This window comes from Girardinichthys multiradiatus, chromosome 11 (assembly GCF_021462225.1).
Source record: "Girardinichthys multiradiatus isolate DD_20200921_A chromosome 11, DD_fGirMul_XY1, whole genome shotgun sequence".
NCBI classification, from domain to species: domain Eukaryota; kingdom Metazoa; phylum Chordata; class Actinopteri; order Cyprinodontiformes; family Goodeidae; genus Girardinichthys; species Girardinichthys multiradiatus.
The window spans coordinates 14,534,957-14,559,738 of NC_061804.1; the positions used below are offsets into that span (position 1 = coordinate 14,534,957).

The 24,782-nt window shown below is 38.1% G+C and overlaps 1 protein-coding gene and 1 long non-coding RNA gene across 2 annotated transcripts in view; one reads left to right on the plus strand and one right to left on the minus strand.

Annotated features, from left to right (window-relative positions):
• The first annotated feature begins 5,864 nt into the window (after nucleotides 1-5,864).
• The window catches only part of jakmip2 (janus kinase and microtubule interacting protein 2), a 40,421-nt gene continuing 21,503 nt past the window's right edge, over nucleotides 5,865-24,782 (plus strand). The window contains exons 1-6 of the mRNA XM_047379409.1: nucleotides 5,865-6,095; nucleotides 19,976-20,216; nucleotides 20,350-20,604; nucleotides 21,887-22,129; nucleotides 22,490-22,699; nucleotides 23,669-23,767. Coding sequence (XP_047235365.1) covers nucleotides 20,088-20,216; nucleotides 20,350-20,604; nucleotides 21,887-22,129; nucleotides 22,490-22,699; nucleotides 23,669-23,767 — 936 coding nt within the window. The 5' untranslated portion in view covers nucleotides 5,865-6,095; nucleotides 19,976-20,087. The remainder of the gene's footprint in view (nucleotides 6,096-19,975; nucleotides 20,217-20,349; nucleotides 20,605-21,886; nucleotides 22,130-22,489; nucleotides 22,700-23,668; nucleotides 23,768-24,782) is intronic.
• Nucleotides 10,766-13,515, minus strand: LOC124876535. Its single transcript, XR_007040318.1, has 3 exons — nucleotides 13,358-13,515; nucleotides 12,292-12,405; nucleotides 10,766-12,216 (listed from the first exon to the last, which is right to left on the minus strand). It is a non-coding gene; the product is annotated as an uncharacterized LOC124876535 (long non-coding RNA).

Here is a 24,782-nt window from a genome sequence, read left to right on the forward strand (position 1 = left end):
GATGTACCATTTGGTCTCACCAGTCTTCTCACAACTGAGCCAGTTGCGTCAAAGCAAACTACTGAGGGGCATTTTTTGGACAATGCCTTATACACATGTAGCTGTGTTTGACTCCAATAGTGGCAGAAGAACTTGTCTAGACCAATGTCACTTATACTACCACTGTGAGGTGTGCTATATTTTAATAACTGCAAAAACAAAATGGGATCTTTGTCACCTAATTCCAAATCTCTTCTCTCCTGCTTAGCTTTTGGTAGGGTGGCCAAATTTGGAAGGTGACTTGGCTCAGCATCTCCAATATCCATCAAAACTGATGCCTTCGCTGACCTCCATACAGCCGGCTCCATCCTTCCCTCACACAGCTCTTTTGAAATCTGTGCACGAAGGTTTCCAGACATGAACCTCTTGGATTGCCCAGTGTGCAGGGAGATAGTCTTCGATGGAACACTGAAGCAGCATTGGGCTGTTTACCGTTGGCTCTCTAGCACAAGTCATTTTAATATGGCCTTGACACTCTTTACATAAGCTTTTGATATCTATGTAGTTGCTTGTGACAGTTGGATAAACTTTTGCTCTCTGGAACACAAATGTACATGTGCTTTTGATCTTTTTCCAAATCAGATGGTTAATTACATGACTCCAAGTGCCAGGCTTCAAAATCATGTATTCCCTTTTGCCAGATGATGAAAACTTGTCATTATATTCCACTTTCTCAGGTACAAATTTGATCCATTCCTCAAAAGGAACTTCAAGCTGAAAACCTGAGCAGTTGTCTTGTCCAGGAGAAATGGAGCCAGAGTCACACTCTGTGCCCACACTGCTCTCACGATCACTTTCCTGCTCACTGATCTCCAAACATGACCAGATGTTGTGTCTGTTAGACTTTACAAAAGTGTACAGGGCTTTTGGAAACATCTTGTTTTCCAGCTGCTGACTTAATTCTGTCCAAATAGTGGCAGCTGGAGTGGCTATTTTGCCATTTAGAAGGATAGCTTCTATTGAACTGCACAGAACTGCAATAAGGGAATCCCTGTCTATTGATGGCTGTCGAGGCATCTAGTTAAAGAACGAAAAGGCTTTGATTAGCATTAATCAAAATATTATTCTGGCCTATATAATCTCCCAAAGCCACAAAACATTGATATTTCAGCATTCTATCACAACTCAAAAACTCAGTTTAAATTGTTCTCTCAAATCTGTGAGCCATTTATGCTGTGTTGTAATTATAGTATGTTTTTATTTTATTTTAAATGTTGAATTTTTTGCTACTACTTGTCTTGTGAATTTTCAATTGAAGTATCTGTTCAACTTTAAAAATGTGTCTTAGTTCTGTGGAGTCTACTGATGTGCCTAAACATCAATGACTGAAAATGAATGGAATAGCTGCAAGATGAAGCCTTGCAGAATCTTTGTTTCAACATTTTTTAAAAGTCTGGACTTAAAATCTAATTGAATTGCAGGTTTACAGAAATATATACATGCAAGGCATGCAACCATGAATCCCTCTCTTCTAATCAGGGGCTGGATTGCAGTGGCAACAGTGTTTTATCTAAAACCTAAACATTATTAGTTTACTTACCTTGTACAAGTGTAGTAAAAAGTTTAAATTACCGCCAAAACAAGGTCAGTGGTGGGGGTCAGTACGTGGGTGGAGCCAATCCCTATGACATTGCGTGAGAACTTAGTATATCAAAGTTGCCAAGCGCTTTTAAAGATTCTTACATTTAATGTCAGAAATTAGAAATTAATGCTTGACGCATTGTAAAATTTTATTTAAACAAAAAGTAAATTACTTGGTTATGAACTTTGAGCCAATGACCTACTCGCACTTCCCCTTTTGTCCAGCATACACGAGCTGAATTAGATTATTAAAACCACAACAGTAACACAGAACAGTTATTGAAATTATAAACATTACATTATAGTGGTCGCAGACCATGTCAGGTTTTGGGCAAGGAATGTGTAGGCTGCAGCTGGTGGATTTTTCCCCATTTGTGAGAGGATAATATTGAATTACTGTGTAGAAAGATAAATGTATTGGTGACTTAGTAGACATATTTAAAGCAAATTTCTTTGAGACCAAAAACGTTTCATAATCTTTATTAAGGAATAAAGTGCAAAACACTATAACAAGGCATACATTTTACAACATCGGATAAAAACACAATTTAACTTGCATGATGAAAGAAAAACACGAAATTAATAACTGCTTGCTTTGTGGTGATGATGTTCAGCGCAGGCCATAGACGTCATCGATTTAAGTCGTCAGTGATCGCCTGAAAGAAAATTATATAGCTTGTACATAAAAGCGGCACAAACAGCATTAAAAAGGTAGACCGCTCCGGTTCAATTTGGAGCAAAATGGGGGGATGGTGACCTCTGGATGACCTAAAAAAATATATTCTTTAATATCTCATAAATCAAAACAGCACAAACGAAAATTTTAACGGCACAAACCTGCACAAACGAAGCACTAAAAAATGAGCCCACTCCGGTTCAATTCGGAGTAAAATGGGGGGATGGTGACCTCTGGATGACCTAAAAAATAATCTTTAATATCTCAGAAACCAAAACAGCACAAACAAAAATTTCAACGGCACAAACCTGCACAAACGAAGCACTAACCATTCTGTCTATTTGCTGGAATTTTTCAAGTGGGTGGGGTGTCAGCTTCACGCAGCTGAGACGGATCTAGAAAATTTTACATGCAGGGGCAGAGGAGGCACAAAAGGTATAGGCAGGGTGGCAATGCTGGACCTCTTCAACAAAAACAAAATCAGCTTTATTGCCAAGTTTGTACATACAAACAATGAATTTGACACCGGTACACTTTGCTCTCAGTGAGGATTTTATTTATTTTTTTTGGCATGTATAGTAGTGGAAATAAAGAATATAATTTTAAAAGGTACATATATACACAACTGACTTAACAGAAGAATATAATGTATAAATATCACTTCTTGTGTACTTCATTGAATTACGTAAGAAATCTCTTTTGTAAGTTTTTTTTTCTAAGAAACAAAGACAACTTTTAGGTATCATCTTTGCATCTTGATATATCTAAAAACATATATAGTAACAAGTAGAATGATCATATACAGTTTTCACTGCATTTCTGAATTGTAGAATTAGCTTTTATTATAACATAAAATTAGAAGAATTTTCGAAATTCGAGAATCCCTCATGATGACTACAGAATCGAGGCACGTGACGTCGCCCGGTACGGCGGAGCCGGGGTCCCAACCTGGAGCCAGGCCTGGGGTCGGGACTCGTCGGAGAGCGCCTGGTGGCCGGGTTGCTCCTCACTTATACTGCAATATACTGCTCAAAAAAATAAAGGGCACACTTACAACAATCAAACTGTCCACTCAGGAAGCAACACTGATTGACAATCAATTTCACATGTTGTGCAAATGGAATAGACAACAGGGGGAATCTTTGGTGATTAGCAAGACACACTCAATAAAGGAGTGGTTCTGCAGGTGGGGACCACAGACCACTTCTCAGTACCTATGCTTTCTGGCTGATGTTTTGGTCACTTTTGAATGTTGGTGGTGCTTTAACACTCGTGGTAGCATGAGACGGACTCTACAACCCACACAAGTGGCTCAGGTAGTGCAGCTCATCCAGGATGGCACATCAATGCGAGCTGTGGCAAGAAGTTTTGCTGTGTCTGTCAGCGTAGTGTCCAGAGCCTGGAGGCGCTACCAGGAGACAGGCCAGTACAATATTTTTCACGTCTACACAGTTATATTCCTGCACTAAAAATATTGTAAAAGTTCATTTGTGTCACAGAAAGTGTAATTTTTCAAAGTTTACTCACAGCTTTTGCCACTGTGGTCCGCCATGGCTTGCCCTGCTTGACCAATCCGCTTCGACCCGCAATGAATCATGGGAAATGATGGACTGCGAAGGATACTCACAACTCATCCTTCAAATCGGGCAAAAGAAGGACACATTTGTTGGCAGCATTTGACAGACCTTCTGCGCCGCGCTGTGACGTAATCGGCCCACAAGTACGGACTTGGAAGGATCCAGCCACTGAATTGGGACACACCCTCGGCCTGCACATGGATTCTCCTTCTTCCTGTTTATTGACCAATAGTAGAGGAGCTGGAGCAAGAAGGCAGCCCTCCTCATTTGCATAATGAAGGAGAAATGCATACGGTAAAGGAAAAAGACGAGATGTGGAAATGTAAAAAGAACAAAGGCATTTCTAAGGAAAAGGAAAAAAATATATATACATTTCTTGATGAAATCGTATGTCTAAGGAAAAGGAAAAAGAAAATATATACATTTCTTGATGAAAACGTATGTCTAAGGAAAACGAAAAACAAAATATATATATTTCTGCTTTTATTTTTAATTATGTCAGGATCGGTCCTCCGTATCATCTTGGGGTTCAGTGTTGGCAATATTTAATGAAAATGAAAAAAGGCATGTGGTATTACAGGAATAGACTAAGTATCCTTTCATTTCCTGTTCTTGTTGTTCGAAGATATACTTTATTTAAAGTCTAAAAATCTAATAATGTCTAATAGCTGTGCATAGTTTGACTTTTTCTCCCAGTTTATTTCGGGTAAATTGAATAAGGTTCATTTTCCAAGGGATTTAAGACAAGGCTTAAAACCTCTTCTTTTAATAATGACTATGGTTAAAGTGGCCTAGGCTATCCTGAGTTATTTCTGTACTTCAGTTGTTTTTGAGTTAGGCTGCATTAGGACTCACTGATCAGTGCTCTAACAGCGATGCAAGCACTGCAGCCCCCTACAGATTTCTTATTGGGGGGGTTGCCTTAAAACCAGTGTATATTTCCAGTCCTTACTTCCAACCAGTATACTTTTCCCTTTTTTTATGCAATTTTGTACAACTGCATTTTATTTTCTTTCCCTTTGGAGGTACTCACCGTGCTGGTATTTTCTAAGGAACATGCCTTAAGCATGAGGTGAGGAAAGGGTCTCTGACCGTGGAGCCCGGGGAAGGGTGGTTGAGGGGCTGAAGAGGACCAAGCAGATGCTGGTAGCAGTTGCAGCAGTCAGGCAGGAGCAGCACATGAAATGCTGAATGCAGTTGGAGGTTTAGCAACTTTAACAGACCATCCAAACATCAGTGTGTGAGAACGATGAGTGTGATCAGCAGAACAATTCAAGTTGACTGGCTTAAGAAGCTCACAGACATCATTAGATGTAACAACATAAGCTTTAAGTGCAAAACAGGTAATACAGGTAATGCTGTAGCACATGTGCTGAATCTATCTGAATGTGGTGGCTCTTGGGGCATTGAATCCAGCCGCAGTCCATACCTTGTGAATTTTCCCTATATCTTCTCAAAAAGGCTTTTCATCATTTTATACCACACTTTTACCTTCCGCTAAACTTTCCATTAGCATGTTTGGATACAGCACTCTGTGAACTTTGCTGCTTACACTCCTCCTGGAGACTGTCTGCTGGAAAACTGTTGTCAAGTCTTCCCTATTATTGTGCCAAACATGACCATAACATAGCAAACATAGGATTTGTGTAATAAAACACAAATATTTTATTTCAAGATATAATTTTCTGAGAAACTGAATTCTGTATTTTCATTCTCTGTAAGTTATAATCGTCAAAACTGACATAAATAAACGCCTGAAATTTAGCATTTTGTGCGAAATGAATCTACACAAGATTGTCTCTTTCTGAATTGAATTATTGAAATAAATTAGCTTGATGATCCTCTATTATTAAAAGAATGTCAAAGACAATTGTAGCTTTAATTTTTTTATATTAAGCCAAAAATATACATGTTTTTTTTAATAGTATAAGGATGCTCTGAAGAAGGATGTGATTTGTTAACCGACCATCTGAAGAAGCGAAAGGCTCTTTGCACTGTGCTGAAATCCAGTGAGCTCATTCTGGCTGCATGCGGAGGAGGGCGGGGCTCTCAGCATCATCACCACCGGCCATCACTGCTTCATTGTAGGCTGCTGCTGCTGCTCATTCAGACATCACGGCGAACGACGATTTCAAAATAGTAATACTTACCAAAAAGCAAGATGGCATTGACGGTGTTTCATATGTTTTAGGATTTCACATCTGATGAGAAGTCCTCCCGAGGTGAGTTGGTGGAAGCGGTGCGTTATTCTGGGTGCTATTTGTTAGTCGGACTAGCGGGCCTGTTGGTTGGAGTCAGATTCACTGTGTTAGCACTGGAAATGTTATTTATTAACTGAGTGAAATTCGACAAAATATTGAGGTAGTTGCCAGCGTCATGCATCGCAACAGACTGAGAGGCGTGTTTTATTTGGCCGCGTAGCGGGGCTTTAGCCTGCACATCGGAGCCTGGCCTACACCGGCAGACCCTTTAAAGATGCTGGAAACGATCCTGCCTCTGTGCTACTGGGGGGTTTTCCACACGATCGATGCTCACACCGCATCGCTGCTTTTTCCAATTTTCCATGTATTTAATAACAGTATTGTAGCGCAGGTATTACGGTTGCTCTCACCAGTTGGCTGTGCATTAAATAAAGCCGGATGCAAGTTAATTTTGGCCATAATGTGTAATATCGTGTATGGTCGTTCCATCTGCGTGGCCAATTACCACACATTACTGACCGTCTTTTGAGAGGATGCTGCAGTGATGCTGCAAGACGACGCTACTCCACAGTGGGCTGGTAGGGCCTTCACTATGAGTTGTAGCCTGCATCTAACATCATGGTGCTACACTTGATGAGAAGGGAGCGATCCCACCGCTGTGTCAGGGTCATCACAGATGTGTTAATGGTTTATTGATCAAACTAAAATTCTAAAAGTAGGCCTGATACATCACAGTGACACACATTGGTAGATCAAAATGTTGCAACAGCATGATATGTAGTGCCAAGGTCTGTAGGTTTCATTTTGTACATTTATTTTAGTTCAATAATTACCCCCCTCCAGCCAACAGTGTTTCAAACTTTGTTTTTGTTTTAGGTCTGTTCACCTGGTTGTGATTACTAATCAACACACCTGTTCCTCATTCAGGGATCACCTCCCGATAGGTATACAGGTCCTTCTCAAAATATTAGCATATTGTGATAAAGTTCATTATTTTCCATAATGTAATGATGAAAATTGAACATTCCTATATTTTAGATTCATTGCACACTAACTGAAATATTTCAGGTCTTTTATTGTCTTAATACGGATGATTTTGGCATACAGCTCATGAAAACCCAAAATTCCTATCTCACAAAATTAGCATATTGACCTGGGGAATGCGGCACCTGTAGCCCATTTCCTGCACACGCATGTGCACGGTGGCTCTGGATGTTTCTACTCCAGACTCAGTCCACTGCTTCCGCAGGTCCCCCAAGGTCTGGAATCGGCCCTTCTCCACAATCTTCTTCAGGGTCCGGTCACCTCTTCTCGTTGTGCAGCGTTTTCTGCCACACTTTTTCCTTCCCACAGACTTCCCACTGAGGTGCCTTGATACAGCACTCTGGGAACAGCCTATTCGTTCAGAAATTTCTTTCTGTGTCTTACCCTCTTGCTTGAGGGTGTCAATAATGGCCTTCTGGACAGCAGTCAGGTCGGCAGTCTTACCCATGATTGGGGTTTTGAGTGATGAACCAGGCTGGGAGTTTTAAAGGCCTCAGGAATCTTTTGCAGGTGTTTAGAGTTAACTCGTTGATTCAGATGATTAGGTTCATAGCTCATTTAGAGACCCTTTTAATAATATGCTAATTTTGTGAGATAGGAAATTTGGGTTTTCATGAGCTGTATGCCAAAATCATCCGTATTAAGACAATAAAAGACCTGAAATATTTCAGTTAGTGTGCAATGAATCTAAAATATATGAATGTTAAATTTTCATCATGACATTATGGAAAATAATGAACTTTATCACAATATGCTAATATTTTGAGAAGGACCTGTATATCTCTCTTGGTTTCATTTGCCCATTATGTATCTTCTGCTGCTTACCCTTGCTTGTTGCTGTCACTGTGCATGATTATGCTTTGATGTGGAATATTAGGCATGAGCTGTTATAAAAATTCTCATAGTCAATGGCGGTTCTTTCATGGGTCTCTCCTGCCTCCGGTTTTTATCTCAACCTCAGGTAGTTCTAATGCAGTAAAAAACATTCAAAATGCAATTTGTTTTTCTGTTTTTACAAATATGAAAAAGGTTTCACAAATCTTACACTGCTTTACAGAATCTGTGTTCACCGTAGATTAATCAAGTTCAGGTTTAACCAGTTTAAGTATTTAATATTTTGAAGTAGAGTTGAGCAAATGCAGTGCGGGTTTCTTAAAAAAAACTGTAAAATTACCTGTTCTGCATGCTCATATCACCCTCCCTTTCTGCTTCTGTATTTAGTTGGCCAAGTAATAAATATATAATTTAAAATTCAACTGAAAAACATAGCGGGCTGCACAGTTGTAGCACTGTTGCCTTGCTGTGAGAGGGTCCTGGGTTCAATTCCCAGCCTGGGGTCTTTCTGCATGGAGTTTGCATGTTCTCCCCGTGCATGCGTGGGTTCTCACCAGGTACTCCGGCTTCCTCCCACAGTCCAAAGACATGCCTGATAGGTTAATTAGTAACTCTAAATTGTCCTTAGGTGTATGAATGAGTGTGCGTGGTCGTTTGTGTGTTGCCCTGCGATGGACTGGTGACCTGTCCAGGGTGTACCCCACCACTCGCCCATAGACTGCTGGAGATAGGCACCAGCTCCCCTGTGACCCACTATGGAATAAGCGGTAGAAAATGACTGACTGACTGAAAAACATAGCAAGTGCGGGGCACAAAGAGCATTATAAGCAAGCAAAGTAGTAAAAAACAAAGCACTGCTCTCACTAACCGAGACTTGAGTTGTATCGTTTAAAGTAAAGAGCCATTCAAAATAATTGGATTGTTAATGACTGTCAGATCAATAGTAAGAACGCTCTTTCAGCCAGCTGAGTGGCAGTTTGCAGCGACTTATGGGGGAAAGGGTGGATGGTACTGCTCTATGCTCCATACAGTGGCAGAAAAACTGAGTCACTTCATTGTTCCATGCTTTGTTCATTGCATCTCCTCAAGTGGACGTTAAACCACGGGAAAGATTTGATGTTAAATTTGAAATAGTTAAAACCTTGGTATATACGTTGATCCAGGTAATAGACCCATGCTTAGTCATTAAAGTCTGTCTGATGTTGTATCTGACTTCCTGTCAACATTTGGGTCTTATCAAGAACAAAGCTTGACAGAAGTTATGGGAAGAACCTACACAGAGCCATCTAAACAACGGGGCGACCAGACAGCATGTTCCTTTTTTACATGGATGTTCCCCTTTTTTGACTGGAGCTGTCATATTTGTATGTTCTAGTGAATCTTATAAATTTGTTTTACTTTATCACTTTCAAAGCTGGTTAACAGGAATTGATCATTTACGGTTAATGTATTAAAGTTTAATAAAAATACATTTAAAATCTGTGTCGTTTAAAAAATATTTCCATTCCAGCTTTATCATAATTGTTAAAAAATAGTAATTATCAATGGATAAAAAAATAGCATAATGGTTTTTTTAATTTTATGTAATCAGTTGTTTGATGTAGCTATAATTACATTTGTAAAAGTTAGCTTTAAAAATCTTCTGTACATGTAAAAATCACATGGCATTTCAGCAGACTACTGAGATGTAGGATTTTAACCGCTACTACATCTGTGCATCATTATTCATGGATGATTTAGTTTAGAGTAGATTAAAGATCAATTCAATTTCAAGATGTAACGATGGTTAAGAGGTACAACTTGTCAGAAATGATCAAATTACAGCACATTCAAACTTTATAGCTGATTTGAACCCTTGGTATTTTCATGCCCCATCCTGTTGTGTTATAACGCTCTGCCTAAACACAGGTTTGAGAGTGTGACCGCAGAGAAAATGATTACAAAAGACTTTCTTGGCTCAAATTTAAACGTACTTCAAGCTGCTTACTGGCGATGCGAGTGTTATAAGACTTTGAACCATATTACATCATAAAACTGTCTCAGACTGATTAAACTTAAACTGCTCATTTACTTTTGGGAAAAATGCTTCTATTAGTCTGCAGAACCTTTGCTGATTTAGTTGCATAACCAGGATTAGCAGGAAGCTAAATAGTCCTGAAATGTAAGAGTTTATTTGCCTGAAAAAAATGGGGAGAGCCGGGAATATGTAGCTGGATGCGACAGTTGGTGGAGCGGTTACTGACACATAGACATGCAATCACTAAAGAGATCTGTCTGTCTGGGTCTGCTATTAGAGAATAATGGGATCGCTGCCCAATATGTGTGTTACAGACATACTCGGTCCCTTTAAAAAAAAAAAAAAATTACATTTTCAGATTTTGTCTGATGTCAGGAGACAGTAAAAAAATACAACTATTCTGAACCACTGATTTTTTTTTTTTTTCAAGTAGCCACGTTACTATTTTATTTCTTTAAAACTTTTACATCCTGCAGCAGGACTGTCATCAGTGGTGGAATTAATATCTTTAGTATAAGTAGTTATTTTCTAAATTCCAAAACGTATTTATAGTAATTTTAACAAGCATTGAATTATCCCTAAAATATTAGATCCAGAAAATGAAATAATACAATTGAATAAAGAGTCAAGTCACTAGAAAAATGTTTTTAATATAAATTAAACTTGTGTTTTTGTAGCAAAGAAAAATATTACTTATATGTGTTTGAAACAAATTGTGACTTGTACAATTTTTCAGTGGTGAATGAAAATGTTCCTCCATCGGCCATTGTGGCTAAGAAAATGTTAAATTCCAGCTGTAGTTTTTGGCTGTTATCACCAAATCTTTGCTTTTTACACACTTGCTGTTTATAATTGAATTAATAGAACATAATACTGGAACTGTGGGACTTGATTATAATATTACAGAAACTTCAGCAGATAAAATGACAAAACAAAAATTACATATGGCAACCCAGAAGTTGAACTTCTTTGTATTTCATATACCAACATTATCTCTAAAGATGGAGATAACTTTCATTGACAAACTTATTCACAATCCAATATAGTAATAATTGTAACATAAACAAATATTCTTTGGATTCATTGTTGCATCATGAAAAAAAATGTAATTTAATAACAAATAAATAAATATTACAATTACAGTCTACAGCCAGCTCTGCTTCTGCTAATCCTTCCATTGTGTGACTGGCTTCCTGTGCCACGTTATTTATTGTGACATGTAAATAAAACAAACTTTTGGGTGTTTTACTTTGCACTTTTCTCCTCTCTTCAACTTCTGTCCTGGTGGCTGTTGTAAAGTGTTTAATGTTTGTTTGATTTGTCTTGGGTAATTTACAAAGTTCCTTCAGTATAGGTGATTTGAAGTAATTTGAAGTAATTCGAAGGAAAAGTCTATTCAATGATCAGGGATTTAGGGATTCACAGTAAAGCACTGTGATACTATGGTCATTGAACCAGGAATTAGGACTTTTGGTTGTGAGGGCAGGTGCCAAGTCCTGCTGGAAAAATAAATCAGTATCTCTATATTGCTTAAAGGGCTCTAAGATGACTGTAGGAACTTCACAATAAACCTGAGGCAACATGCATTCTGTGCCTCTCCACTCTTTCTCCAGACCCTAGGACCTTGATTTCTAAATGAAATGCAAGAGGTCTTAGGACCACTAAACAGCTGTTCATTTTGTTTCTCTTTAGCTTAGTTTAGATGTGCCTGAGGTTGTCTCTGGTATAGGAGTGGCTTAACAAAAGGAACACAGCAGTTATAGGCCATGTTCTGGATACATCAGTGTGTGGTGGCTCTTACAGCAATGACTCAAGCTGTAGTCCCTGCCATGTGAATCCCCTCCAAACTCCTGCATGTGTCATGTTGGTTTTGTTTGAGATCCTCGTGCATGCAACAATTACGGACAACAATGAAAGGCTTGAACAGTTTATTGACACAGTAAATGAAAGAATTGCTCTTCCGGGTTCGGGGGAGATGATGAAAGAGATGGTTATCTCGAGACAGGAGGTGAGAATATCCAAAGAGGCTGAGATTGGCAGGTGTGGGTGAGTGATACCGAGCCTGATGACAGGAAGGTAAGTAAGGTAGTTGGATGTGGTGGAATCCAAACAGCATGAACCGAGGTAGCAATCAGAGGAGTGGTGAGGAGATTAATGGAGGGGATCTTGAGGTGAGATCTTCAACGGACTGTGAGAGCGAGATTGCAGAGAACTGAAATCTAGGAATGTGAACGGGAAACTCTTTACCTGAAAAGGAGGGCGACAAGGGATAAGCGCGGCACATCAAAAAATGTCGGAGTGAAGAAGTGAAGGCCTGATTACCTCTCTTGGAGCAAAATAATTTGGCATTTGCCTCAGGGGATCCACTCTTCTTTTAGCTCCTCCTGATTGGGCTTGACTAGCTCCAGGTGTGAGGACGCACCTGCTGGTCACACCCTGCAATCAGAGGAGGTAGAGTCACACACATGCACCAAGCTGCACACAGCTCTGTGGATATGACAAAGTTAGGTTTACTTCACAATCTTCTCCAGGCTGCAGTTATCACAGTTGCTTGTGCATCATTCTTTTAACCACACTTTTTCCTTCCATTAAGCTTTCCATTAATATGCCCGTATACAGTCAGCTTCTTCTTAAGAAGTTTTGCACCTCCTTGTGGATTGTGTCAAAGTTTTAGTAGTTTGGAATTTTCATTAGTTTTTACTTTTATTTAGTTTTGACTTCACATTTTCATATCTATTTTAGTTTCAGTTAGTTTTTAGCATTTGTTTGCTAGTTTAGTTTTAATTTTTTCTAAAAGCTTTGTTTCAGTTTTATTTTTATTAGTTTCAGTTATAGTTTTAGTCTTTTTTCTGAAATCAAATCCGGGGACATTTCCAGCTCAGAGATTAAAAGAATTAAATGTTATCAAAATATATTGAAACTAGACTCACAAACGAAAACTAAGCATAATGCATTTTTATTTGTATTTCAGTTAACGAAAATGTTTTTTTACTTCTATTTTTCGTTATTTCGTTTGTTTTCGGTAACGATAATTACCTTTGTGTCAATGACTGTATGCTGGATAACTGCCAAGTCAGCAGTGTTTCCCCTGACATACATAAAAAGTTTTTACCAAATGTTCACATCTGATCATTTTGTTTAACTTATTATTTATCATTTTGAATACATGCAAAAACAATACAATAAATGGCACATAGGGTATGTGATTTAAAAGAAGGAAAAAGGCACCTGCTCCAAGAGCACTATACCAACATATGTACATGTATAAATGAGAATCAAGTACTATAGCAACTCGAACAGGAACTCATTACTTAACTTTGTATACGATTGGCAATGATCTTAGTCCCTTTTGGATCCAAGGTTTCTTCAAAGCAGAAGCCTTACTCACCTGCATGTTTCATGGCCTTCATCTGACATGTGGTCTGTTCCCTCCATTAGCTGCTGTCTGCAGCCAGAATGAGACCGAGCAGAGGGGGGAACGTGTCTTTGGGTCAAAGATTCCAGCTCTGACTCCTTCTCTTTTTGGGCTGTGTTGGGACTAGGTTAATGGGATGTTGAAAGGTACAGAGGTTCATACAGGCCTTTGTGTACAGTTCAGAGTCCATGTTCATCCATGTTTCACTTCATGGCTGGGTTTCCAAAAATGACTGTGTGACAATTGAACAAGTGTGCCTTATAAAAGGTGTACATTGTGCACACAATCTGTAAGAAAATTGAGCAATCAAAGATTTCAGCTGCTTTCATAATTTTGTCAAAAGGGTGCAAAACATGCAGTTTTCTTCATTACACAGTTTACTCAAATTGTGTCTGTGCATGGGATCAATATGTTCATTTTACTAACCAACATATGGTTTCCCAGTCCAAAAATGGACTAGGAAGCTGATTAGATTGACTTGGGCTTCCGGCATATTTTTTTCTTACCAGGCTCTCAGAGCAAAATCTGCCTTTAGTGGGTAAAATGTAGGTTAATACAGCATTAGTGGTTATGGTGAATTATGATTGGCTTTGCATGATGGTAGTGTAATCATCTGGTCTGGGATGAATATAGAGGATTTATTAGCATTTTTGTTCAACTTTTATCATGTTTTCCCAAAACCACTGCTATGTTTGTACATTTAGTTTAGGATTAGCAGCAAAGTATTAAAGCAAAATAATAGCCAATGTAATAGCAAAATTAAATAACCAATTTGAAATAAACTATTTTGTTGCCTTTTCATATTGTGTACATTTTATACATATTTATATGCATAATTTTATTTCTTAACGAGCATCATGTAAAACATCAGAGCTATAATTTTTTATACAATATTTTGTTTCCAAAACATTTCAATTTTAAAACAAATTCTTTGTACTTTGAATGCTTTATGAATAATTTTCCGCCTAGTTCTTGTACCTGACCATTTTCTGAGAAGTTTTTGTTTTGTTATGCCACTTAACGCTGACAGATACCATTAAGTCATCAAAAGATTCTTAAACTCAAGAGATTAACCAGTGTTACGTCCACACAATAACAAATAACAATAACACAAGTTTTAATTATACTTTTAGGTACTTTGTTACTAGGACTATGTTACAAATATATAAATACTTGTATTTGTTTATTTGCATTTAAAGAAATACAGAAGATATCTCCTTATATAAAATTATATCCTAGCAACATGGTGAATCTTAAAGATACAGTATATTAGCTTAAAGGTAGGCACGCCTTCCATCTTTCTGGTCCTGTGTCAGGGCTTTAGAATTTTCTTTTTTATATTTCTTTAAAAAATTAAAAAATATTTTTTTACTCTCCACTAGCCCAGTTTTTACTTTTAAGTATTCCATGTGTTTCCATTACCAGGTGCAAGGACCAAACAGAAAACGGGGGCCGAAGCAGCTAAGACTCAAAGTAAAACTTTGGAAGAGCCTTAGAATGTTTGATAAAGATTACTGAAGAAGTCTGAGAAGCAATTCCTGTGACAATGTTACACTTCCTGGTTAGATTTAATTCAAAATGGAGTAGAAGCTTACTTTGGATAAACTGATTAATAAAAAGTTAACATTCATAGTAATGGATATTCAGAAGAAAAAGTAAAAGTAAATTCCTCAAAAAATGACATTTATTTGAATTTATTAACTAATGTTTTAAAGTCTGATCAGGTGAAAAGCCAAAGTAAACCTGACAATCTGTGTGATATTTCTGCTGATATTGCTTCTGTACTTATGCAGACGTCTTACCATAAGCTATGCAGACTTCATATGTGTAAGCATGCTACTGGTAGCTTAGCACTACAGCAAACAGCTTCACAAGTAAACATTGTTGTTCAATGCATCAGGGCAGAAATATCTCCGAAACAAAAAATTAAGCTAGTAAAAATTGTATTGCAATAAATTACATTTTGTATTTGCAAGCATCCAAAAAAAATGTTTCCACTTGGCTCTCATGGATAACTTCTTTGTTATCTTTCATTTTTACCAGTTTGTTTCTCAATATTTTATGTTACAATCATTGATGATATATTTGAAAAATGTAAAATTCGTTTTTAAGCAGATTTTTCTTCAAAAAGTTCTCTCCTTGTTAAGTGTGTTACAAATCTTGCCATAATGTTAGGGCCTAGTAACAGAATGTTCTATGAAGTATGGATGTGGTTGGTTCAACAAACACTTGGGTATGCCAGAAGCCATTTTAAAAAGGGTAATTTAGCCTCTTCTCTAATCTGCAATCCAAAATCTTATGTCACACCGTTGCAGATTACGATAGACACATCTAACTCCTTATTTTGGCAGTTCTCAGTGGTCTCCTGTTTGCAGATTTTTGGGTAGTTGATCATGAAGATGCATTAGGAAAACAAACATACAGACTGTTGAGGAAATAAAGCTCAAAGCTAATATCTAAAAGTTGCACTAAAGCAGTGTCTTACAAAACTATTACTTTGGTGATTTTCAGAACTGAGTTAATACACCAAATTTAAATTCTACTATTTAGTGAACTTCTAGAAAAGTGTGGCTGACATAACATTGAATATATATTTGAAAGTTTTTGCATTTTACATGTTTTCGTACATTTTTGTAAATATAGCATACATTTCTAAATCCTATTTTGAAGAATAACAGTAAAAAATAAATTACAAGGTTTAAAAGAAGATTCAGTAGAAATATTGAAGAAAGCTCAGCTATATACAGGGGAGAGTGATGAGAACTGGCATGGAGAACAGGTGAGAGTAATCAGGTGAGTATGAGAAACAGCTGAAACCAATTAGTTCTGGTTGGCCTGAGGGAGAGAGGAGTAAGTGAAGAGAATTTGAGCAGAGAGAAAAGGACAAAAAAGTCTTGTTTGGATATATGCAATATATATATATATATATATATATATATATATATATTATATATATATATTATATATATATATATAATATCAAAGATTTCATCAAATTAAAGGAGTTTACAGGACAAGTGAACGGCTCAGCCTGTTATTTGTTTTTATGTTTTTTTCGGAGCCCTGAACGTCTGTGTGCTTTGCTGTAAAGTGTAGTTTGTTTGCATTGGCCCAAGTAGCACTTACATGAAGGCCAGGAAGACAGGTTTTTCCTAGCAAGAACCAAACTGTGTTTTAATATACCCCTAGTCACTTACCATAAGGTGCTTTTATATCAAATGTTGTGGGTGAGTTAGTTCACTTCCAAACAACAGAACTGCTGGAATGAAATCCCTCAAAAGCACTATAGATATCACAAAATAAAAAGTGTGCCTCCTCAGTGTGTTCCACCATATATACAGGTCCTTCTCAAAATATTAGCATATTGTGATAAAGTTCATTATTTTCCACAATGTCATGATGAAAATTTAACATTCATATATTTTAGATTCATTGCACACTAACTGAAATATTTCAGGTCTTTTATTGTCTTAATACAGATGATTTTGGCATACAGCTCATGAAAACCCAAAATTCCTATCTCACAAAATTAGCATATCATTAAAAGGGTCTCTAAACGAGCTATGAACTTAATCATCTGAATCAACGAGTTAACTCTAAACACCTGCAAAAGATTCCTGAGGCCTTTAAAACTCCCAGCCTGGTTCATCAGTCAAAACCCCAATCATGGGTAAGACTGCCAACCTGACTGCTGTCCAGAAGGCCACTATTGACACCCTCAAGCAAGAGGGTAAGACACAGAAAGAAATTTCTGAACAAATAGGCTGTTCCCAGAGTGCTGTATCAAGGCACCTCAGTGGGAAGTCTGTGGGAAGGAAAAAGTGTGGCAGAAAACGCTGCACAATGAGAAGAGGTGACCGGACCCTGAGGAAGATTGTGGAGAAGGGCCGATTCCAGACCTTGGGGGACCTGCGGAAGCAGTGGACTGAGTCTGGAGTAGAAACATCCAGAGCCACCGTGCACAGGCGTGTGCAGGAAATGGGCTACAGGTGCCGCATTCCCCAGGTCAAGCCACTTTTGAACCAGAAACAGCGGCAGAAGCGCCTGACCTGGGCTACAGAGAAGCAGCACTGGACTGTTGCTCAGTGGTCCAAAGTACTTTTTTGGGATGAAAGCAAATTCTGCATGTCATTCTGAAGTCAAGGTGCCAGAGTCTGGAGGAAGACTGGGGAGAAGGAAATGCCAAAATGCCAGAAGTCCAGTGTCAAGTACCCACAGTCAGTGATGGTCTGGGGTGCCGTGTCAGCTGCTGGTGTTGGTCCACTGTGTTTTATCAAGGGCAGGGTCAATGCAGCTAGCTATCAGGAGATTTTGGAGCACTTCATGCTTCCATCTGCTGAAAAGCTTTATGGAGATGAAGATTTCATTTTTCAGCACGACCTGGCACCTGCTCACAGTGCCAAAATCACTGGTAAATGGTTTACTGACCATGGTATCACTGTGCTCAATTGGCCTGCCAACTCTCCTGACCTGAACCCCATAGAGAATCTGTGGGATATTGTGAAGAGAACGTTGAGAGACTCAAGACCCAACACTCTGGATGAGCTAAAGGCCGCTATCGAAGCATCCTGGGCCTCCATAAGACCTCAGCAGTGTCACAGGCTGATTGCCTCCATGCCACGCCGCATTGAAGCAGTCATTTCTGCCAAAGGATTCCCGACCAAGTATTGAGTGCATAACTGTACATGATTATTTGAAGGTTGACGTTTTTTGTATTAAAAACACTTTTCTTTTATTGGTCGGATTAAATATGCTAATTTTGTGAGATAGGAATTTTGGGTTTTCATGAGCTGTATGCCAAAATCATCTGTATTAAGACAATAAAAGACCTGAAATATTTCAGTTAGTGTGCAATGAATCTAAAATATATGAATGTTAAATTTTCATCATGACATTATGGAAAATAATGAACTTTATCACAGTATGCTAATATTTTGAGAAGGACCTGTAGTAAACGTTCCCCTTCTGGCTCAGCTCTTTTGTTAAAAAGCCAATTTCCTAATTTGAAAAGGCCACAAACAAACAGAGAGCCTGATCAATGTCACCCATTTGCTTTAAGGTTACTTTTATGTGATTAATTGTTGATTTCCAGGTTTCGCTGTGAATCAGGCTCTAACAGGCTGTCAGATGTTTCATACATGCAGCTCAGCCCTGTTAATGCTTTCTCACCTTTCATCTTGCCCTGAGGATAATCTCAGCCGCAGCTTGTCTATTCTTTGTCACTTTGTTAAAATCAGAACCTTTATTTCTGATCTTTAAATGATCCGTCATCCAAATCTGCATATAGAAAGAAACACATCGAAGCAACCTTTAAATGTCATCTCTGTTAACTGAACAGAGAACATGAAGGGGAGATCTTGTCATAAAGGATTGGTATTGACATAAATACTCATACCTCTTGAACTTCCCCACATTTTGTCACAGCAACACCACAAACCTCAATTCTATTTTAATGGGGCTGGTCAATAGTATGCATGAGTATTTGTGAAGCGATAGCAATATTTCAAAAGATTTTGCAAGGAAAAATCCATGTGGTGTTGTGTACATTTACATTTAAGTCCCCCTTACTCAGTGTTTTGTACAACCACATTTTGATGCAATTGCAGCTGCCGGTCTTTTGGGCTATGTTGCTATCAGCTTTACACATCTGGCGGCCAAAATGCTCTCTCATTTTTGTTTTAAAAAAGCTCAAGCTCAGCCAGATTAAAATGAGAGCATCTGTGAGGAGCAGTTTTTTAACTCTTAGCAATTGCACTTAGTCTCGACTTCAACTGGACCATTTTGACACAAAAATGTGCTTTGCTCTAATCTTTTCTATTATAGCTCTGTGTTATGTTTAGGGTCTTTGCCCTGTGGGAAGGTGAACCTTCACCCTAGTCTCAAGTCTGCTGCAGCCTTCAACAAGTTTTCTTCCAGAGCTTCCCTGTTTTTAGCTTCATTTTTCTTTGACCAGCTTCCCCTTCCAGCTGATGCAAAGCTGTCGGGTTGGAGTGTTTTCTGCCTCAAATATTATAAGTACTGACACTCCCACTTTGACCTTTGCAAGAGAGTGTTCTCATGGTTCTCTTTTAATATTTGAAAAATCATGACAGTCTTCCATTACGGACAGTTTTGTGGAGTATAAAATTAATATGATATTACTGCACCTTTAGAGTAGCCATGGGCCTTATGGCTGCTCGTCTTATTGATGCTCCTCTTGTTCATCATGTCAGTATAGGAGGAAGGCCATGTCCTGATAGATTTGCAGCTGTGCCATACTCTTTCCATTTTCAGATGATGTATTGAGCATTGATCTTTGAGATGCTTAAAACTCGGTATATTGTTTTATTCCTCTGATTAACAGAAAAGGCTTAGTTTGATCTGCCACCATCTGATAAATTGAAGATAAACACACAAGAAGAGCTAATTAAAGAAATGTGAGACTCATTATTTTATTCCATGTATGTGCTTGAATTTAAATTTTAATTATTCAGACATTTGCACTCACTGTTCTTGGGTGAACACAAACTGTTGAAGGCACATAATTATCTACAAACTTTGTCTTTCTGTAGATCTTACTCTATGTCACTTTGTCTCACTCCACTCCCCAAGCCCTTTAATCTAACAGGAGAATGAGGAGGAACTGGAAATCTCAGGAACAACTATGAAGGTTTCTCCAAAGTCTCAATGAAAGCATCAAGAGCGCTTCTCTAGTGTTTCACTGATGGCTAAGAAAGGCCGCACGAAGGGCGAGAAGCCCGAAGCCCTCATTTCTGCCTTGCAGGCGGCCAACGAAGAGCTCAGGTCCAAGTTGACTGACATTCAGATAGAACTGCACCAAGAAAAATGCAAGGTACAGTAAAAAAAAACAAAAAACTTTAAAGTTTATACCTTATTGTGGTTTATTTTACTTTTCACATTCAAAATGAAAAGAACATTTGTATTTTGTAAAACAAACAGCTTTTTTTTTCCTACATCTCTCACAGGTAAGCAAGCTGGAGCGGGACAAGGTGCAGGAGGTGAAGCGGGTGCGAGAGCAGGAGCAGCATCGCCACACTGCCATGTTAACTGAGCAGCGGGCCAAATGGCACGAGGAAAAGCAAAAAGAGCTACAGGCTCTCAGGGAAAACCTTACACGGCAGCATGAGCAGGAGCTGGCACGCCATGCCAAGATCAAGGACCAAGAGAATCAACGACTCAAAGCTGCCCTGAATGCCATGCGAGATGGGAGTGGCGAAAAAGTGAGTTTATACGGCATATGTTGATCATTATTCAAGTTTTTTTTTTGACGTGTTCAAACTTCTGAATCTTGTGTGATAGAAAAAAAAGAATGCAAGGCAGCCAGGAGTGCAGTGAAAGGTTGTCGATAACATTGTATGTGGAACACCAGACTCAGGGATCAGTGCACAAACTAAGACTGCACAAGAAGAAATTAGTGATCACAAAGTCTCCAGCTCCAGTTTAGTTTATACAGTCAAACATTCTATCGCGATTCATCCAGGTCTCTTAGAGGCAATGGTTTAGACACCTAACAAACTGGTATCCTACCTAGGATGTGAAAAGCACTCTGTGGCGAGCCCGGTGTCCCTGTATTTCTCTACAGTGGTGAGTGACCACTTGTGACAAAGATTCTAATAAATAAAAAGCAAATTTTTGCAGCATTCTACTTGTGACCAACATGGTTACTCCAATGCACAAGTGTGTGTGCCAGGCTGTTTCTCACAATGACTGTCTCTCTCTAAGGAAGCTTAACTTACATTAGAAATGCAGTGCAACTCCTTGGAATACTTGTTAGGTTTGTATCAGTCAGGCTTTTCAGTCTTTTACTAGGACAATGATTGTCACACCACTCGGACAACAACAACAACAAAAAATGACTTCTGCGGTTAAATAATGTGGGTAAACATGCAGGGGGAACGTTTTGTTATTGGTTTATTTGAATTTAAAGCAGATATTTTGTAAAGATGATGCATAAGAAGAAAACGTACAGTGAAACACAACGGTGTGAGGAACTTTATGCTCACAAACAGCACCCACGGTTGCTATAATGGTCTGGCTGCTGACTTACTGCTCAAGGTATTAGTTGTATATGGCATGAACTGTGTTGTTGTATTCTTATCCTTCAGCTTCAATGCTTTCCAGTTGTTTCATAAGTCTGTTTCAACCAAGATAGTTTTTTGGAGGGTGTGGACTAATATTCCTCTTCACCTGTTTACCTGGGAAAAGTCAGCGCTGACTTGGACATTTTCTTGTGCTGGGAGAAAGCGGCCAGAACTTTCTTTTTTGGAGAGGCATAACTCCAAAGACTTTTTTTGGTGTCAAATATGTGCATTTTAAAATGAATCTGCTTTCAACAACAGAATGCTGATTGTTATTTATTTATGTTTCCTGCTTTCAAGGGTTTCTGGCAAAAAAAAAGTGATATTTGGCCTTTAAGTTAAATGAATAAAGCAAGTGATGGAGGCAGTCATTACAGAGCACAAATGCAATCCTTTTTTTTAAATACATTTCTGATCCATTCAGGTGCGCACAGCGCTGACCCTGGAAGCCAGAGAGGAGGCACGGCGCTTCTTTGACCAGGAGAGAGTGAAGCTCCTGCAGGAGATACTTGAGCTTAAGGCTGCTAAGAAGCAGACCGATGAAGCTCTGAGCAACATGATCCAGGCAGATAAAATGAAGGCTGGAGACCTGCGGGTTGAGCATCAACAGCATCAGGAACAAATCTCTAAGATCAAGTGGGACTGTGAGAAGGACATCCGCAGGCTGGTATGCACAGACACAGTTTTTGAATAAATAGGCAGCCAAATAAAACCAGAGATAAGAAAAGTGATTGCATTCAAGTCAATTTATGTATACCTGTTTAGATGAAAAGCCATTTCAGGGCTTGAAGTTTCCCAAAATTATATTTTCCTGTTTGTTTGGAGTTCTTGCCTTAGACATAGAAACTAATGAAACATTTCAAAGCCCGAGCTGTATCATACTGTGCTGTATTGACTTATAGTGTATTTTAATATTTTTAAAACAGTTGAACAAAGATATTTGAATAAAAAAACTATCTATCAGTCAGACAAGATGCTTTTCACTCCGTCATTTCTTACATCATTTTCCCCTTTTCTCTCACAATAGGTGGATGAAATCAAAGCTAAAGACCGCACCATTTTCTCTCTGGAGAGGGAGCTGGAGTCAACTGCTGGATACCTACAGAAGCTGCAGCTGCAGAAGGATGCCTTGGATGAACAACTGTTCCTCGTCAAAGAGGCCGAGTGTGGCCTAGGAAGTCCAAAAAGGGAAATCCCAGGAAGAGCAGGAGATGGCGCAGAGCACTGTGGAAGCCCTGTAAGCAGAAAAGTTAATTATTAGAATTTTAATTAAAACCAGACTTACTGTAAGTCATATTTAAAACACACTGATCTCAATTGGCTTTACAGAAACAAAGAGACAGTTTTGCAATACCACAAAGAAAAACCCCAGAATGGTTTTGGGCTTGAAATGGTTGGTGGTTAAGCATTATATTCTAAAGACTGTGGATTTTAAAAGAAAATAGGGAGGAGACATAAAGCTCAAACAGATTCCAAGATGAACAGTTGTTTAGTTTTGTATATCTAAATACGGTTAACCCCAAAATAATTGATTTCCCTGGTATATTTAAGTTTATATCAATCTTTTAATTTCACCAACAAGGTCTTCTGACTGGAAGTAATATTAAGGTTTTGGAGTGGCCCAGCCTGAGGCCCTACTTGAATCTGATTTAAAAAAAACTGTGGAGGTAATTTAAGATTAGAATGATGGCAAGGAGGCCTTTTAATCTGAAAAATTCGAACCTTATTGCCAAAGACAAAATGCTAAAACAACATGTAAAAAGCTGGTCAGCAGTTATAAAAAGGATTTGATTGCTGTAATACTAATAAATATTTCCAAGTGACTATTGTAAGTCTGTAGATGATTTTGGACATGCCATGATGATGTAAATAAAAACAGATAGATTATTAGTATTTGTTTAAGTAATGCTCCTTTCATATTATTTTATTATTATTTTTTTTATATAATTTGATTCCTGTATCTTTCTTCTGTCACTTCTACTTTGTATTGATCTGTAAAATAAAGCCCCAAAATGTGAGCAAGTTCAAGGATCTGCAAAACACTCTACTGTATGTATTTTCAATGATTTATAATTTTACTACAACATATTAGGTCCTTAATCTGAACTTCAATTTAATCCGATGTGGTGGTTTTGCTCAAATAGAATTAACTTTGTATTACAAATTATTTGATTGTTCAAATATCCGTATTTTTTCTCTGTTTCAGGACCTAAGGAGAAATCAGCGGCGTATTGCAGAACTCAATTCAACCATTCGCAAGTTGGAGGATCGCAACTCGTTGCTGGCTGATGAGAGAAATGAATTAGTATGAACAACTAATCAATTTCTTTTTTTTTTCTGACTATCTGACATTAAATCATACAAAACCCTTCCTGTTTTAGGTCAGTGAAGATTACCAAAATAATTAGCATTTGTTAAATAGCAGAATAATAGGCGAGAATATTCTTTAAATTTTGTTTTATTACTTTCTTTAAAGTCAGAATATACACCAAGACTAGGCCTTCAAACAATATGCTAAGGCCCACATAATGATGTCACGGCATTTCTGACAGCTTGATTTACACCATTTGACTTAAACTGAGGCACAAATGTTGATTTATTTTAGGGGCAACACCACCTCAAACACACTGCTTTCTTTGGAAAAATACAAAGAAAATCAGACAAGATATCAGGAAGACAATTTCAGACCTCCATGTCTGGTTCATCCTCAGAAGCAGGTTCCAGAGACCTTAAGTGTCAACATTGATCTGTTATGTTATTATGGTGTTTACTTGCAATAATATTCAAGTATAAGTATGCAAGGGACTTGTTCACTTCAGAAAAAATGATTTATTAGTAAAGAACAGTATGTGGAAATAGTGAGGAAACATCTGAAGACATCAAGCCGAAAGATAAAGCTTTGGCACAAATGGATTTTCCATCTTAAAGCCCTGAGCTCAGAATATTTGTAGAACGAGTTTAAAAAAGTTTTTGTCAGTCAAGTTGGCCTATAAAACTTACAAATAAGTTACCAGTTAGTTATGTCTGGTAGAATGGGCCAAAATCCTGGCAAACTATTGTGAGAAGCTTGTGGAAGGAAATCCAAAATATTTAATCCAAGTCATACAGTTTAAAATGTGATCATAACATCTTTTGACTTTAAAGAAAGTTTAAAAAATCTCTCACTCATTATTCTGGCACTTAGCAAATCTAACAAATGTTGGTAATCCTGATATAAAACAGAAAGCATTTATTCTGACTTTTTGATTTGTTTTAATTAAAATACATTTGCTGTGACACAGTTTTTAGTCACCATTTTACATGCACTTTACTTTTTTTTC